Source organism: Trachypithecus francoisi, unplaced genomic scaffold (genome assembly GCF_009764315.1).
Source record: "Trachypithecus francoisi isolate TF-2019V2 unplaced genomic scaffold, Tfra_2.0 Lachesis_group8, whole genome shotgun sequence".
Classification (NCBI taxonomy): domain Eukaryota; kingdom Metazoa; phylum Chordata; class Mammalia; order Primates; family Cercopithecidae; genus Trachypithecus; species Trachypithecus francoisi.
The window spans coordinates 114,257,217-114,276,025 of record NW_022681473.1 but is presented as its reverse complement, the minus strand read 5'-3'; the positions used below and the strand labels follow the sequence as shown (position 1 = coordinate 114,276,025).

Sequence of the window (18,809 nt, the reverse complement as noted above, 5' to 3'; positions counted from 1 at the left end):
CAAAAACAAACGAACAAACTAAATAAATAAAGTTTCACTTCTATTCATGTCTGTTAGTCCATGTGTAATAGACCATAAAGTGAAACGTATCTCTCACTGCAGGCGGTGGCTAAAGAACGTTGTGAAAACTTCCTTATCTGTTTCGTAACTGTCCTACTGAGGTAAGTTCAGTTTCTAACCTAATTTAACAGAGAAAATAACTGAAGCTACTTCCCCAACTTCATCTGTAGCGCACACCACTGCCACCATCCCACCCCATCACTCCCGACATAACAGCCTCATTTCTGTTCTTTCCTTCCCCAGAACACGTGCTGTTTCTCAGCCCAGACTGTTCTCCCCTCTTTGCACGGCTGGCTTTCTTCCTATCCTTCAGGTCTCAGCCTGGGTGTCATCTCCACTGCAGAGAGGGATCCTAGAGCCCTGGTCTGAGTAGGCTCTCTCCTGCTCATGGCCACTCAGACATCTGCTTCCTTGTTTGCTGTCTGCCTTCCCCACTAGAACTGCAGAGACAGGGAGACATTGGTTATCTTCACCAGCACAGACCTCGCTTCTACTAGAGTAGCTGGCACATAGCAGACACTTCACATGTGTTAAGTGAATAAAGAAATGTCCCAGGTCCTCAGGGTTAGCAAATGGCAAAGCCAGGATTCGCACCCAGGTCTGTCTGACGTGAGGCTTGTTCTCAGCACTGGCGCTGTGCTAAAACTCAGAAACAGCACGTTGCTGCCCCAGTGCACACCATGAGAAAGCATGAGTGCCCCAGCATGACTCACTCCTAAAGCCCATGCTCTCTCCATTATGTCATTGGGACAGACATGGCAGCTGGCAGGATGAGTGGCTCACAGGAGCTGAGAACGTGGAGGGGATAAATGAATGAGGAGACTGCGAAACCTCCAGACTTGAGAGAAAAAGAAAGTTGCCAGTGACCAGAGAAATACCAGAAAAAAATCAGCTGAGCCCATGATTTCCACTGTGGCCAGCTCAGAAATGAGGGGTGGGGGGCTCCCCTAGGCAAACAGTATTCTAGAAAGGAGATCTAGAGACGCAGCCAAAGACAGCAGAAAAACTCTAAGGAGCAACCATGCAGGGGGACATACAGCTGAGGCTGCAGGAACTGCACACTCAGGGCCCTTGGGGTGGGCAGCGTCGACTGACTCCAAGGCTGGGACTGGAGAGGGAGGTCCCAGGCGCTGACTTAGCTGGCCTTCCCACAGAGGGGACAGCTGGAGTGGCCACAGGACTATTTTGGCAATGCTGCCACCTTGTGGCTGTGGAATGCCCAGCCCACAGGAAAAAAATTGACACAAGTCAGTTTGTGGGTTCATTCTTCACTTATTCAAAGTACAATATGGGTGACATGGCTCCAACCTTCAAGGACCTCACTCCTTATATCCAGGCAGTGACCAAACTCTCTGCTTTTCACCACTGTCTCTCCACCCCTGACCCCAAACAAGACTGTGAGGACAAGGATGGTACGGTATGAGGCATAGGGCCTGGCACATGAGACTAATAATAGCAGCTACTGCTTAATAGGTGCTCAGTGCTTTTAAGTACATTAGTGCATCGGATTCGTGAACTGCAACTATGAGACCTCCAAATGGAGATGTCAAGGAGAGATTCATTTCGGTACGAGCCTGGAGTTCTTAGGTCAGGGATGGGGAAATAAAGGTGGGCGTCGGAGGCACACAGATGGTGTTTTTTAAAAGACTAGTGCCTCTCAAAGTTTTACGTGCTTATGGCTCACCAGGGAGTTGTGCTACAATGCAGACTCCAGTGATTCTGTACTCTGAAACAGGGCGGAGATTCTGTTTCTACCAGACTCCCAGGTGGTGCCAATACTGCTGGTTCACAAACCACACTTTGAGTGGTAAATATCTGGAACAGAGGTTAACAAACTATAGCCAGCTGGGCCTCTACTTGTACAGTCAGCAAACCAAGAGTGATATTTTCATTTTCACAGGGGTGGAGAAAAAGAAGAAGGAAGGAGAAGGCGGAAAAGACAGAAGAAGAAGGGGTTGGGGAGGAAGATGGGAGGAAAAGAAGAAAAGGAGACAGAGACCATTTGTGCCTCACAAGGCCTAAAATAGTCACTCTTTGGTTTTCGACAGAAAAACTTTGCCAACCCTGACCTTGAATATCACCCAGGGACAAGGCATGCAGCTACACAAGGGAGCAACTGGGCCCTGAAGCAAACCGCTGTGACTTCCAAATCCCCATCCCTAGTTTTGGTAGGAAAGCAGGAGTGCAAGGCACCACATGTACCGTCGGCCCTCTGTATTGTGGGTTCCATATCTGTGGATTCAATCAAATGAAGATTTAAAATGCTTTAAAAGGCCGGGCGCGGTGGCTCAAGCCTGTAATCCCAGCACTTTGGGAGGCCGAGACGGGCAGATCACAAGGTCAGGAGATCGAGACCATCCTGGCGAACATGGTGAAACCCCGTCTCTACTAAAAACACAAAAAACTAGCCGGGCGAGGTGGCGGGCGCCTGCAGTCCCAGCTACTTGGGAGGCTGAGGCAGGAGAATGGCGGGAACCCGGGAGGCGGAGCTTGCAGTGAGCTGAGATCCGGCCACTGCACTCCAGCCTGGGCGACAGAGCAAGACTCCGCCTCAAAAAAATAAACAAATAAATAAATAAATAAATAAAATAAAATGCTTTAAAAAAGAAGGACATTGCGTCTATACTGAACACGTACAGACTTTTCTTGTCATTATTACCTAAAAAACATGGTATAACAACTATTTACATAGCATTTACATTGTAGCAGGTAGTTAAGTAACCTAGAGATGATTTAAAGTATATGGGAGGATGTGCTTAGGGTACATGCAAATACTACACCATTTTATATCAGGGACTTGAGCATCCGTAGATTTTAGTATCTGAGGAGGGTCCTGGAATCAATCCCCAGTGGATACTGAGGGATGACTTGTATGCCAAGAAGGCAGGAAGGCCAGGGGCAGTGGCTCACATCTGTAATCCCAGCACTTTGGATCACCTGAGATCAGGAGTTCGTGACCAGCCTGGCTAACATGGTGAAACCCCATCTCTACTAAAAATACAAAAATTAGCTGGGCATGGTGGCATGCACCTGTAAATTCCAGCTACTCGGGAGGCTGAGGTAGGAGAATCACTTGAACCTGGGAGGCGAAGGTTGCAGTGAGCCGAGAACGCGCCATGGTACTCCAGTCTGAGCAACAAGAGTGAAACTCCGTCTCAAAAAAAAAAAAAAAAAAGAAGGCAGGAAAAAGTGAACTAACATCTGAGGCTCCCAGGTGGGTGGGGGTGGCCCTAGGGAAAGGGTTATGGAGACACCTGGGGTTCTGAGTGGGAACAAGGACTTGTGGTGGGCCAATAACGCACTGCCTCTTTCAGTGCTTATCTTGGAAAAGACGATAGAAACAGAAGGAGCGGGCAGGGACTACCTGTACTTGTGTGCGGTGCCACAGAAGTACTGGGAAAATAAAGGGGAGAGCCTGTGAATCCCACAGGGTGGATCTGGGGGACAGAACCTTCTGAACGTTGGCCAAGGGTGGGGGGGGTAGGTAGAGGGATTTCGGAAGGTGAGGGAAAGGGTGTGGCAGTAAAATAACAGCCTCAGAGCCTGTAATGTGGGGGCCACCCCAAGTTGTGTTTGGCCACAGTGCCTTCTGTCATGCTTCTGCCGCCCTGTGCTGAGGAATACATTTGCTTAAATGTCAATGCCTGAGAAAGTAAATACAGCTGTCCATTTCCATCAACTTGTACCAATTAATCTGGCTTTTGCTCAATGGAAGACAAGGCTGTTTTGCATTAAGTCATGAAAGGTTTGCTTGTCTCACCATCACGTGTTCACATATATTTCTAAGCACCCATTCATGGAGGGCAGAAAAGAATATCTATCAAAAGACTGTGGGGCAGGATATCTGTAAAGCCAGACTGCTATTAAATGCTGGAGGGCAAACAAAAAGACGGAAGGGTGTGACAAAGTCACCATGTGCTGTAAAACAGATTACAGAATTTGCTGGTTGGAAAGAATCTTTAAGGTCAGCCAGTCTCCCTCATGTTTCTAACAAAGCTGCCTACAAAATCTAACCATCTTGAGAAAAAATGCCCATGTCACACCTGGCTTTTGGCATGGAATATTCTTTTTAATAAATTAAGAAATTCTTGCAATGAAAAACAAATCTCTGCCTTTTAACCCATGAATTCCTGCCCTTCTCTCCCATCCCCCTTGATCACACTAGTTGTCTCTCCCACCAGAAAGTAGGTTCCTTCAGGGAAGTGACTGATTTTTGCAGCACCCGACACGCTGGCCGGCCCACAGAATGAGTATGGTGAGCAAGACTCCAGTCTACTGAAAAACCTTAGCTTTCCTGCCACCTACTGGCTGTGTGATTTTGGACAAGTTATTTAACCTTTCATTTTTTTTTTTTTTTGAGGCGGAGTCTTGCTCTGTCACCCAGGCTGGAGTGCAGTGGCCGGATCTCAGCTCACTGCAAGCTCCGCCTCCCGGGTTTATGCCATTCTCCTGCCTCAGCCTCCCGAGTAGCTGGGACTACAGGCGCCCGCCACCTCGCCCGGCTAGTTTTTTGTATTTTTTAGTAGAGACGGGGTTTCACTGTGTTAGCCAGGATGGTCTCGATCTCCTGACCTCGTGATCCGCCCGTCTCGGCCTCCCAAAGTGCTGGGATTACAGGCTTGAGCCACTGCGCCCGGCCGTTATTTAACCTTTCAAAAGCCAGTTTCCTTACTTGTAAAGTCCTCTCACAAGAGGGCTGTTTTGAGGATTAACTGTGTTAATACATGTAGATTACTGGGAATGCATTGTGTTTGGCCACAGTGCCTTCTGTCATGCTTCTGCCGCCCTGTGCTGAGGAATACATTTGCTTAAATGTCAATGCCTGAGAAAGTAAATACAGCTGTCCATTTCCATCAACTTGTACCAATTAATCTGGCTTTTGCTCAATGGAAGACAAGGCTGTTTTGCATTAAGTCATGAAAGGTTTGTGAAAGTCATGAAAGTCATGTGTACTGTGGCACAATAGTAAGGATTTCCTAAGTGCTGACAATTTTTATCATTCAATTAGTAGATTAATCTATTATTCTGGCCGGGCATGGTGGCTCACACCTGTAATTCCAGCACTTTGGGAGGCCAAGACAGGTGGATCACAAGGTCAGAAGTTCAAGACCACACTGGCTATGATGGAGACCCCATCTCTACTAAAAATACAAAAATTAGCCGGGCATGGTGGTGGGCGCCTGTAATCCCAGCTACTTGGGAGGCCAAGGCAGGAGAATTGCTTGAACCTGTGAGGCGGAGGTTGCAGTGAGCCGATATCGCACCATTGCACTCCAGCCTGGGCGACAGAGCAAGACCCCATTTCAAAAAAAAAAAAAAAAAATCTATTATTCTGTCCCATGAATCACACTCTTTCCATAAAACATACTACACTAGAACAAGGTTTCTCTTTTTTTTTTTTTTTTTTTGAGACAGGGTTTTGCTCTGTCACCCAGGCTGGAGTGCAGTGGTGCAATCTCGGCTCACTGCAACCTCTGCCTCCTGGGTTCAAGCGAGTCTCCCACCTCAGCCTCCCAAGTAGCTGGGATTACAGGTGAGCACCACCACCCTGGCTAAATTTTGTATTTTTAGTAGAGATGAGGTTTCACCATGTTGGCCAAGAGTCTGGTCTCGAACTCCCGACCTCAGGTGATCTGCCTGCCTTGGCCTCCCAAAGTGCTGGGATTACAGGCGAAGGCTACCCCACCTGGCCAGGTTTCTGAGTTTCAGCACTATTGACATTACTTTGCTGTGGGAGCCTGTCCTGTATATTGTAAGGTGTTTAGCAGCATTCTTGGTCTCCACCCACTAGATGCCAGAAGTAACACCCCACCACCACCCCCTATTCTTGACAACCAAAAATGTCTTCACCGATGGCCAAATGTCCACTAGGGAGGAAATCTCTCTATTGTACTAGAATATGCAAATAGAAAGTCTGGTCACTAGACCACCTAATTTCCCACCATCCCATTCACCCTCCATACAGCCACCTTGGCCACCTCTTGCTCACCACTCAGTTGTCTTGGAGGGAACAAGTGATAGGTGCTGTAGATATCGTTGGAGAACTTCAACTGGAGCTCAGGGCTGCCTGTCAGGAGCTGAGCCACCTGTTCCACCTGAAATGGCGTCTTCTCCAGGATCACAACGGCATCCTCTCCATTCCCATCCCCAGAGGACTCATTCACCTGTGGGTAGAAGCATCATCAGTGGGCTCAAGGGCAGAACCACAATGAGACTCTGGAGAGCAGAGACAGAAGCTCCCAGGGCCTTTGAAATCAACTTTGAAAGTACTTGGGATTTCCTTCCCTGAAGTTTTCCTTCTGGGAAGTCTAGCTAGTGGCACTCACATTTCTTTTCTCAGAGAAGGCATCTCTCTTTTTTTTTTTTTTTTTTGAGGTGGAGTCTTGCTCTGTCGCCCAGGCTGGAGTGCAATGGCGCAATCTCGGCTCACTGCAACCTCCACCTCCTGGGTTCAAGCAATTCTCCTGCCACAGCCTCCCAAGTAGCTGGGATTACAAGCACATGTCACCACACCTGGCTAATTTTTGTATTTTTAGTAGAGACAAGGTTTCACCATGTTGGCCAGGCTGGTCTTGAAGCCTGGTGCCCAGCCAAAGAAGGCATCTCCACCCAAATCCTTGTGGCAGCTCTCACACCTTTCTTCCCCAGAATACAAGGCTTCTCAGTTGTCTTACATTTTAGGCTTACAAGACTTCTGTCAAGTTCTCCCCATTTCAGAAGAAAAGATGAAAAACAGATCTTGAGTGACTTGCCCAAGGTCACACGAACAGTCAGCACTGAAACAGAAACTAGAACCTGGGTCTCCCAAGTGACTCCTAGCTCAAAGGCTCTCATGGCTAACACCTTCAACAGGTGCTGCACACTGAGGACAGCTGGGCTGAGAAAACCAGACAGAACCTCATACAAAAAATAAATAAATAAAAAATAAGGCTGGGCGCGGTGGCTCACGCCTATAATCCCAGCACTTTGGGAGGCAGAGGCGGGCAGATCACCTGAGGTCAGGAGTTCGAGACCAGCCTGGCCAACATGGTGAAACCCCGTTGCTACTAAAAATACAAAAATTAGCTGGGCATGGTGGCGGGCGCCTGTAATCCCAGCTACTCGGGAGGCTGAGGCAGGGAGAATCACTTGAACTTGGGAGATGGAGGTTGCAGTGATCACACCACTGCTCTCTAGCCTGGGCGACACAGAGAAGACGCTCAGTCTCAAAATAAATAAATTAAATAAATAAATAAATAAACAAATAAATAAATAAAAACAAAACAAAAAAAACAGATACAGAGGCATGGAAGCCTAGGCCAAGGTTCCCCGATCCTCCCAAAGGTGAGAGTTCCTGCTAGTAGTTCTGGGGAACCCCCATACCTGCCCTGGCTAGGCCTCCTCACTAGTTCCTGGAATGGTCTCCATCTCTCCTCAGCCCCTGCCAGACTGCTGAGCACGTTGGTATTGGAGCAAGCTTTATCTGTCTCGCCAGAAATATTCCGTAGTCCTGAAGATCAGGTAACTTTCATCTCCACATCCCCAGGACCTAGGTTAGTGTCTGGCATGCATGAAAGCGCGTGTGTAGAACTGAATTAACAATTATAATATATTGTTCTGTTAGGGCTGAAGTCGTGTAAGGCAGAGATCACACCTCCTACACTCTCATGGACTGAGGGACATGTTTCCAGGGACAGGGATGAGCAAGACATCTAACATTTACTGGGTTCCTAGTCCCTATATACATAAATGGATGATGAACGGCTTGGGGAATGTAACATGTGATCTTTAATCTGCAATACAATCTCCTAGTAGATATTTCTAGTGAAAGAGACATTAGAAAAATTACAGCTAGATGTGTTCATTGCCTTAATTTCAAGGGCAATCTTGCCGCCTTTTACCGCCCCTCTATGCATTCTAGTGGCGCACTCCCACCTCCCCCGAGTGATAATGATTGGTATTTTCCGGCCGAGATCCGGGAAAAAAATGCGCCTCCGAGGCGATGATTGGTTCACCGCTTCCCGCATCCCGCCTCAGGGTTGCCTCCTGGTACCTTCCCGTGTAGGAAAATGATTTTGTCCCGCGCAGACTCCCTCAGCACTTTCTGCAATTTGAAGCCGGAGAATGGTAAGCGGACAGCAGCACAGGTACCATTTCCAACGCCTGCCTCCTTTTCTTCTGTGCTGGCGGCGTGGGCCTCCTCCACGTCCAATTCACGCTTTCTCTTGCCGAATTGAGGAGCTGCGTCCGCCATGCTGCCCGGCAGGCGGTGTGCGCCTGCGCGCCCTGCGCCGGCCCCGCCCCTCGCCCGAGCCTAGCGGCCTGGCTGGGCTGGTAACTCCCGGCGTACCCTGCTCTGGCACCCGCTACTGCGGGCTGCGTGCAGCGCAAAGCGGAGCCCGTAGACCTGTCCCAGGGCGCGCCTTTCAACCAAGTTACTGGCTTTGGCCCCGTTGTGGTGCTGGCCGGCCCTCAAGGAAGGGAAAAGAAGGTTGAGAGTCCCGAAAGCGGCCGGCTAGAGGTGGCTGCGCCAGTGAAGAGGGACCCCCAGGCCCACGCCCCCGGGTGGGAGCCGAAGACCCCCTTGGGCCACGGGAGTGTTGGAGGCCTTGTTTGAATACTGACATTGTAATCATAGTTTCACCGACGTTGACCAATTATAAGGGAAGCAACGTTTCTGACGCAAATGCGTGAACCCATTTTATTCCTTGGTCGATTTTTTATACCGAGTATTTAAGTCATTTCCATTTTTCTCCCATTTTAATTACTTTGTAGAAATTTTCATCGTGATCAGTTTTTTACTTTGTAGACTCAGCACTTTTCTGCTGACAAGAAAGGTAATGGAATAGGGCCAGAAGAAGCATTTCCATCACCCACTTATTTCCGGGCTGGAGGCATCCCCCTCCTCTCTATCTAGTCGGCCTGTATTTCTGCCCTGCTACCCGGGGTTATGATTTGCAGTATGATTCGTCTCCCAGGGTTTCGTTTCTCTTTTTTTTTTTTTTTTTTTGCTGTATAAAATTATTACTTGTCACTTCTGCTGTTGAGGGTTTCTTTAGTGACCATTGTTTCTGGTTAGCCCGTTTTTCGCTGGTGTTATTTAACAGATCTAAATTTTGTCAAGAGTTGGTACTTACGGCCAGGCGCGGTGGCTCACGCCTGTAATCCCAGCCCTTGGAGAGGTCGAGGTGGCGGATCACGTGGTTAAGATATCGAGACCATCCTGGCCAACATGGTGAAACCCTGTCTCTACTAAAAATACAAAAATTAAAAAATTCCCCGGGCGTGGTGGCCGGCGCCTGTAGTCCCAGCTCCTGGGAAGCTGAGGCGGGAGAATCACTTGAACGCAGGAGGCGGAGTGTTGCAGTGAGCCCGGAGAGCACCACTGCACCCCAGCCTGGCGACAGAGCGAGACTCCGTCTCAAAAAAAAAAAAAGAGTTACATCGTTTCAGTCAGCCACACATTATTTTTGCTAGTGATTTGAGTTTAGGTTTTCAGACAGATCTAATGGGACAGTTTTGGCCATTTTCAACATTAGCAACAAGATGCAACTTACAGTCAGTTTTGGTCAGTAACAAAGTGTACCATGTGTTAGTTTGATTTTTGGATAACTTCTACCAGAAATATAGATTAGGAGTTGGATAAAAGACTGCTTTTTTTTGTGATGCAGAAAGCATTATTAGGAGAGACTTAGGATCTGTCACCCAGGCTGGAGTGCAATGGCGCCATCTCGGCTCACTGCAACCTCTGCCTCCCAGGTTCAAGCGATTCTCCTGCCTCAGCCTCCTGAGTAGTTGGGATTACAGGCGCGTGCCACTACGCCCGGCTAATTTTTTGTATTTTTAGTAGAGTCAGGGTTTCACTGTGTTGGCCAGGCTGGTCTTGAACTCCTGACGTCATGATCTGCCCGCCTGGGCCTCCCAAAGTGCTGGGATTACAGGTGTGAGCCACCGTACACTGCCAAAGTAGCTACATTTTTACAAAAAGAGCCCAGAATTGAGAGCCATGAAGTCGGGCCCCAACACTGACTAGCTGTGCAACTTTGGAAAAGTCTCTTAACCTCTCCAGGTCTCCATTTTCCATGTGCCAGCCACTATTAGTTCTGAGCAGGACAGCGAGGCCTCTTCTTTCATAAACTGTATATTCAAATGGGGTATGTGAGGTAAACAAGATAATGATTAAGTGCTGTGTATGGTGTTTTTTTGTTTTGTTTTGTTTTCCCCTGTCACCCAGGCTGGAGTGCAGTGGTGCAATCTCAGCTAACTGCAAGCTCCGCCTCCTGGGTTCACACTATTCTCCTGCCTCAGCCTCCCCAGTAGCTGGGACTACAGGCGCCTGCCACCACACCCGGCTAATTTTTTGTGTTTTTAGTAGAGACAGGGTTTCACCGTGTTAGCCAGGATGGTCTCGATCTCCTCACCTTGTGATCTGCCCGCCTCAGCCTCCCAAAGTGCTGGGATTACAGGCATGAGCCACTGTGCCAGGCCAAGTACTGTTAATAGAACAAAACTGGACAGTGTGAAAGAGCCTGGGGATAGGAGCCCCCTGCTTTTTTTTTTTATTTGGGACAGAGTCTCACTGGGTCACCCAGGCTGGAGTACAGTGGCGCAATTTTGGCTCACTGCAACCTTCGCCTCCCAGGTTCAAGCAACTCTCCTGCCTCCGCCTCCGGAGTAGCTGGGATTACAGGCATACACTAGCACGCCTGGCTAATTTTTGTATTTTTAGTAGAGACAGGGTTTTGCTATGTTGGCCAGGCTGGTCTCTAACTCCTGACCTCAGGTGACCTGCCCACCTCCCAAAGTGTTAGAATTACAGGCATGCGTCACCATGCCTGGCCAAGCCCTTTAGATAAGATGATTGTGGTCAGCCTCTCAAAAGGTGACATTTGAGCTGAGACTTGAATGAGAAGGAACCAGCCATACCAGCCATATGAAGAGCCCAGGCAGAGTAAATATTAGCTGTCAAAGACCCTAGAGCAGTAATGTACTTGACATTTTTTTAAAAACAGGAATAACTGCTGGGCGCAGTGGCTTACACCCGTAATCCCAGCACTTTGGGAGGCCGAGGCAGGCGGATCACTTCAGGTCTGGAGTTTGAGACCAGCTTGGCCAACATGGTGAAACATAGTCTCTACTAAAAATACAAAAATTAGCTGGGTGTGGTGGTGTGCACCTGTAATCCCAGCTACCTGGGAGGCTGACGCAGGAGAATCACTTGAACTCAGGAGGTGCAGGTTGCAATGAGCGAAGATTGCGCCACTGCAGTTCAACCTGGGTGACAGAGCAAGACTCCGTCTCAAAAAAAAGGAATGACCTGTGTAGCTAAAATATAATGAGCAAAAGAGAAACATTTGAAATGAAATAGTAGAGGAATGTATTCATTAGCGGCAAAATTCATCAATATGGGTATAATTTTGATTAAAATATAAAACCAGAATTCTACTCTTCAAAAAGTCTGGCTCATGCCCCACATGGTGGCTTACACCTGTAGTCCCAGCTACTCAGGAGGCTGAGGTGGGAGGATCACTGCAGCCCAGGAGTTTGGGGCTGCAGTGAGCTATAATCACACCACTGCACTCCAGCCTGAGCAAGAGAGTGAGGCTTTGTCTATAAAAAAAAAAGAATGCCTGTTTCGAGGAAAGGATGAGCTCATAGGAAGCCTCAGCTACCAGAAGTTCTATTAAATACCAGACCTCAGAGTGAAAGGAATCTTTATGGTAGCACAGTTAAGATTCAGTTCCTCAGTTACACTAGCCAGTTAGCAAGTGCTTGATAGCCACTTGTGACCAGTGGCTACCATATGAGCACAGATGGAGAACATTTTCATTATCAAAGAAAGTTCTACTAGACAATGCTATATTAGGTTACTCATTTATTATAAAGCCCTGTTCAATTGTTTAGTTTTTTAGAAATCTTAAAATTTCTCCCATGCAAGGTGCAGTGGCTCATGCCTGTAATCCCAGCACTTTGGGAGGCCAAGGCGGTGGATCTCTTGAGGTCAGGAGTTTGAGACTAGCCTGGCTAACGTGATGAAACCCATCTCTATTAAAAATACAAAAATTAGGCCGGGCGCGGTGGCTCAAGCCTGTAATCCCAGCACTTTGGGAGGCCGAGACGGGCGGATCACGAGGTCAGGAGATCGAGACCATCCTGGCGAACACGGTGAAACCCCGTCTCTACTAAAAATACAAAAACTAGCCGGGCGAGGCGGCGGGCGCCTGTAGTCCCAGCTACTCGGGAGGCTGAGGCAGGAGAATGGCGTAAAAACCCGGGAGGCGGAGCTTGCAGTGAGCTGAGATCCGGCCACTGCACTCCAGTCCGGGCGACAGAGCGAGACTCCGCCTCAAAAAAAAAAAAAAAAAAAAATACAAAAATTAGCTGAGTGTGGCAGCAGGCACCTATAATTCCAGCTACTCGGGAGGCTGAGGCAGGAGAATGGCTTCAACCTGGAGGCGGAGGTTGTAGTGAGCCAAGATTGCACCACTGTGCTCCAGCCTGAGTGACAGAGCGAGACTGTGTCTCAAAAACAAAACAAAAAAAAACCTCCCAAATCTTTTCTTTTTTAGTCTAAAGGAGGACTGGATACTTCCCACTTCCATTTCAGTCATTATGACAGACTAAACTGAAAACAAGTCAGCTACAAAACACCCGAACATAACTAAAACATTCTTTTAGTTACATTGCTGAGGTCTCAAAAAAGTAAAAATTGCAGGAACCAAAATGATGTGGGAGTTTGAATCTATAGAGTGGTAAGGGGATTGTTAAGGTGAAAGCTATTTTAAGGGCCATTGCTGATCTCTAGACGTCTAGCACATGATTCAAGGGACAAGAAACAAGACCTGAGCTTATGTCTGAAAGAGGAATTAAGATACAGAACTTTCCATAGAGCTAAGATCCCTGAAGCTCCACCAGCTCAATGAAGGGGCCAACAATTTTTTTTATTTTTTATTTTTTTGGATACGGAGTCTTGCTCTGTCGCCCAGGCTGGAGTACAGTGGCACGATCTCAGCGCACTGCAACCTCTGCCGCCCCAGTTCAAGCAATTCTCGTACATCAGCCTCCTGAATAGCTGGGATTACAGGCGCCCGCCACGCATGGCTAATTTTTTTGTATTTTTAGTAGAGACAGGGTTTCGCCATGTTGGTCAGGCTGGTCTTGAACTCTTGACCTTGGGTGATCTCGCCTTGGCCTCCCAAAGTGCTAGGAGTATAGGCATGAGCCACTGTGCCTGGCCAGGCCAACTATTTTTTGTTTTGTTTTGTTTTTTTTGAGACGGAGTCTCGCTCTGTTGCCCAGGCTGGAGTGCAGTGGCCGGATCTCAGCTCACTGCAAGCTCCGCCTCCCGGGTTCTCGCCATTCTCCTGCCTCAGCCTCCCGAGTAGCTGGGACTACAGGCGCCCGCCACCTCGCCAGGCTAGTTTTTCGTATTTTTTAGGAGAGATGGGGTTTCACCGTGTTAGCCAGGATGGTCTCAATCTCCTGACCTCGTGATCCGCCCGTCTCGGCCTCCCAAAGGGCTGGGATTACAGGCTTGAGCCACCGCGCCCGGCCAACTATTTTTAAAAAGAAAAATGCGGCCGGGCGCGGTGGCTCAAGCCTGTAATCCCAGCCCTTTGGGAGGCCGAGACGGGCGGATCACGAGGTCAGGAGATCGAGACCATCCTGGCTAACAGGTGAAACCCCGTCTCTACTAAAAATACAAAAACTAGCCGGCGAGGTGGCGGGCGCCTGTAGTCCCAGCTACTCGGGAGGCTGAGGCAGGAGAATGGCGTAAACCCGGAGGCGGAGCTTGCAGTGAGCTGAGATCCGGCCACTGCACTCCAGTCCGGGCGACAGAGCGAGACTCCGCCTCAAAAAAAAAAAAAAAAGAAAAATGCTGCCCTACTAAAGAGAGAAGGTGATTAGGAAACTTGCCTGCTTCAACCGTTGTCCCAGAGGGAAGAAGGAAAAAACCTCCTAAGAATTTATAACCACAGATGATTCTTCATGCAGACAGACTTCACATTCATGATTGTGTACATGATCCAGGACACTCAGACTGAAAAATCTACTTAAACTGGTCTTGTAGTCTTTATTGACTTGTATACCAAATTGACTCCAGGAGAAATGGAAAATCTAAATAGATCTGTAACTCTTCAAGACATTGAAATTATAGCTTTAAATTTCACAATAAAGAATACTCTGGCCGGGCGTGGTGGCTCACGCCTATAATCCCACTGCACTCAGGCCTGGGCAATAGAGCAAGATTCCATCTCAAAAAAACAGAGACTATTCTAGGCCCAAATGGTATTACAGATGAGTCTAACAAACAATTGAGGAGCAATTAATTCCAATCTTAAATTCTTCAAATAATAAAAAAAAAAAGCTGGGCGCAGTAGCTCACACCTGTAATTCCAGCACTTTGGGAGGCCGAGGTGGGTGGATTGTGAGGTCAGGAGATCAAGACCCTCCTGGCTAACACAGTAAAACCCTGTCTGTACTAAAAATACAAAAAATTATCCTGTTGTGGTGGCACACACCTGTAGTTCCAGCTACTTGGGAGGCTGAGGCAGGAGAATTGCTTGAACCCGGGAGGCAAAGGTTGCAGTGAGCCAAGGTCGCACCACGGCACTCCAGCCTGGGAGACAGAGCAAGACTGTGTCTCAAAAAAAAAAAAAAAAAAGGGAAAGAAAAAATTATGTATCAGAAAACCTAAAACGCACACATTTAGTGCAGAAGTGTGTGAAGCATTCCTTTTAAGGAAGAATGAGACAAGGATGGCTGCTATTGTCACTTTGTTTTATTGGAGGCCTTAGGAGCCACAAAAGAAACTGAAGTTTTTATTTTCTTTTGCAAATTGTATGACTGTTTATAGAAAATCTGACAGGACAGGAGTGGTGGCTCAAGCCTATCATCCCAGCACTTTGGGAAGCCCAGGCAGGCAGATAGCTTGAGCCCAGGAGTTCAAGACCAGCCTGGGCAACATGGCGAAACCCCATCTCTACAAAAAGTACAAATAAATTAGTCAGGAGTCGTGGCACAGGCCTGTGGTCCCAGCTACTCAGAGGGCTGAGGTAGGAGAATCATGGCTTGGGCCCAGGAGGTCAAGGCAGTGGTGAGCCATGATCACACCACTGCACTTTAGCCTGGGCAACAGCAAGACCCTGCAAAGTTGATAGTCGTATAGAATTAAGTAATTCAGCATGCTGTTTAATACTAGATCGATAGGTGAAATAAATTACAATTCTTTATATCAGTAATAGATAAAAATGTAAAATTACCCTTTACAACAGCAACAGAAAATATGAAATGGTAGGGAATAATTCTAATAAAAAGAGGAGCTGACCAATGTGGAAAAGATAGAAAGCTTTATTGAAATACACTTAAAGATGTAAGTAAATGGAGACATACTATTTTTATGAATAGAAAGACTCATAAACATATCTGTTTTTTCAAAATAAATCTATAAATTCCATGTAAGTCCAATAAAAATACTAACAGGCTTTTTCCTGGAACGTGATGGTTGAATAAACAATTTACATGGAAGAGTAAAGGAACAAGAAAAGTTAAAGTGATTTTTGATGTATAAGAAGAGCAGGAAGAATTGACCTACAAATGGTCCAGGCTTATTAAAAACATCAGTAAACAAGCCAGTGTGGCACCAGCACAGGGTTACACAAACAGATAAAGGGAGGAGACTGGAGAACCCAGTAACAGCCCCCAACATATGATAATATGTGACAGCAGTGACATCATCATCAGTAGGGGTGGGGTAAGGATGGACTAGTCAGTAAATGATGGTTATTCAAATAGAAAAAGAATTGGTTCTTTGACTAAAGAACAACAAAAACCCAAACAGAAAATCCAGGTGGATTAAAGACAGAAGAAAATATACAGATGTTGGGAGGACTTCCTGAGTAAAACACAAAAAGCACAAAGTAAAAGGTAAAATATTTTAGGCTGGGCATGGTGGTTCACGCCTATAATCCCAGCATTTTGGGAGGCCAAGGCCGGTGGATCACCTGAGGTCAGAAGTTCAAGACCAGCCTGGCCAATATGGTGAAACCCCATCTCTACTAAAAATACCAAAATTAGCCGAGTGTGGTGGTGCACGCCTGTAATCCCAGGCTTAGGCAGGAGAATCACTTGAACCTGTGAGGCAGAGGTTGCAGTGAGCCAAGATTGTGCCATTGCACTCCAGCCTGGGTAACAAGAGCAAAACTCCATCTCAGAAAAACGAAAAACAAAACCGAAAACAGTTTAAAAATTGAGAGATGCATACTGAAATATTTAGGAATAAAATGATTTCTGAGATTTGCTTCAGGTGATCTTGGGAGGAGTGAGAGATACGGGTAGGGTATTACTGATAAAAGATGAGCTCAGAGTTGGTAACTGTTGAAGCTAGCTGATGGGTACATAGGGATTCATCAAACTTTTTCCTTTCAGTATATGCTTGATTTTTGTTTTCTTCATAAAAATGGTGAAAAGGAAAAAAAATTACAATAGGTTACCAGTTTTCACCCACCAGATTAGCAGACATTTAAAAATCTGATTAAGTGTTAGCAAGAACACGAAAAAGTGGGAACTCTTTTATTTATTTATTTATTTATTTGGAGATGGAGTCTCGCTCTGTCCAGGCTGGAGTGTAGTGGTGCGATCTCAGCTCACTGCAAGCTCTGCCTCCCGGGTTCACGCCATTCTCCTGCCTCAGCCTCCCGAGTAGCAGGGACTACAGGCACCCACTACCGCACCCAGCTAATTTCTTGAAGTTTTAGTAGAGACAGGGTTTCGCCGTGTTAGCCAGGATGGTCTCTATCTCCTGACCTCGTGATTCGCCCGCCTTGGCCTCCCAAAGTGCTGGGATTACAGGTGTGAGCCACCGCACCCGGCCAAAAGTGGGAACTCTTAAACACAAATGGTAGGAACTTAAATTGACACAGCCAGTTTGGAAGAAACTGTGGCATCTTCTAGAAAAACAGCATGTAGTTTCTTTACTACCCAGCAGCAGTATATTTGTTACCCACCAGGATCTTTTTTTTTTTTTTTTTTGAGATGGAGTCTCGCTCTGTCACCCAGGCTGGAGTGCAGTGGTGCGGTATCTCAGCTCACTGCAATCTCCCCCTCCCAGGCTCAAGCAATTCTCCTGCCTCAGCCTCCCAGGTAGCTGGGGTTACAGGCGTGCACCACCACACCTGGCTAATTTTTGTATTTTTAGTAAAGACAGGGTTTCACCATTGACCAGGCTGGTCTCAAACTCCTGACTTCAAGTGATCCGCCCGCCTCGGCCTCCCAAAGTGCTGGGATTACAGGCATGGGCCACCACGCCCAACCCCAGCACGATTTTCTGGGCTAAATCGTAGAACATCTTGCTTGCAAAAATGTACAAAAAAGTTCAGAGGCTCATTGTTTTTAATAGCAAAAACCTAGGAACAACAAATACCCATTTGGAGAAGAATGTGTAACTAAATAGTGGCATATTTACATCGTGGGATAAAAGTGTATTATTAATAACTGGCGTGTCATCCATCCGCATGGATAAATCTCACAAACATTTGGTGAACAAGGAAAGGAATCTGCAGAATACAAACACTGTAATGCTGTTTACATAAAATATAAAACCATGTAAAACTAAACAATATGCTGGTGGGGGTGCATACATATGTGGTAAATGTATACAGAAAAGCTAAAAGCAAGAAGTTCAAAATTCAAAATATTGGTTATTTCTGGTGGGGGAGAGGGGAGTGCAATTCAGGGCACAAAGGGACCACTATAAAAGATGATAAGGTATTGCTTCTTAAACTGGGTGGTCGGCACATGAGTGGACATATTATTTGTTAATCCTTTTGTGTATAATAAAATAATTTTTTGGTTTTTTTTTTTTTTTTTGAGATGGAGTCTCACTTTGTTACCCAGGCTGGAGTGCAGTAGTGCGATCTTGGCTCACTGCAACCTCTGCCTCCTGGATTCAAGCAATTCTACTGCCTCAGCCTCCCAAGTACCTGGGACTACAGGCCCACACCACCACACCCAACTAATTTTTGTATTTTTGGTAGAGACGGGGTTTCACCATGTTGGCCAGGATGGTCTCGATCTCTTGACCTTGTGGTCTGCCCACCTCGGCCTCCCAAAGTGCTGGTATTACAGGCATGAACCACTGCGCCTGGCCTTTTTTTTTTTTTTTAGACAGGGTCTTGCTCAGTTGCCCAGGCTGGAGTGCAGTGGCATGATTCTGGCTCACTGCAACCTCCACCTCCCAGGTTCAAGCAGTTCTTCTGCCTCAACCTCCTGAGTAGTTGGGATTACAGGTGCCCGCCACCACACCCAGCTAATTTTTGTATTTTTAGTAGAGACGGGGTTTCACCATATTGCCCAGGCTGGTCTTGAACTCCTGACCTCACGTGATCCACCCGCCTTGGCCTCCCCAAGTGCTGAGATTACAGGTGTGAGCCACGGTGCCCAGCAAAATAATTTATAATTTAAAAAATAAATTTTCTCTTTCTAGAACTAGAGATAGAAAAAATAATAAAACTTTTTTTCAGCAAAAGAGGGGTCAAGATAGGGAGAAGTGAGAGAGGGGGCACAAAAGTACATGTTGGAGGAAATAATGAAATTCATTTCAGTTCAGAAACAAACTTACTGAGAACAGATGAATGAAACCTTGCCTGTCCTATAAGGAATACCGTCATCTGCCAGAAGAAAAATGCTGATTCTTCCCAGTCCAAAGGTGAAGATCGTGACTGTGAAAGTATCAGCTTTGGCCGGGCGCGGTGGCTCAAGCCTGTAATCCC

General features: G+C 47.0%; 1 protein-coding gene across 1 annotated transcript in view; it reads right to left on the bottom strand.

Moving 5' to 3' along the window:
• The window catches only part of DCPS (decapping enzyme, scavenger), a 41,609-nt gene extending 32,543 nt beyond the window's left edge, over positions 1 to 9,066 (bottom strand). The window contains 2 exon segments of the mRNA XM_033206198.1: positions 6,050 to 6,224; positions 8,093 to 9,066. Of these exon segments, the coding sequence (XP_033062089.1) occupies positions 6,050 to 6,224; positions 8,093 to 8,293 (376 nt within the window). The 5' untranslated portion in view covers positions 8,294 to 9,066.
• Between the last annotated feature and the right edge of the window lie 9,743 nt (positions 9,067 to 18,809).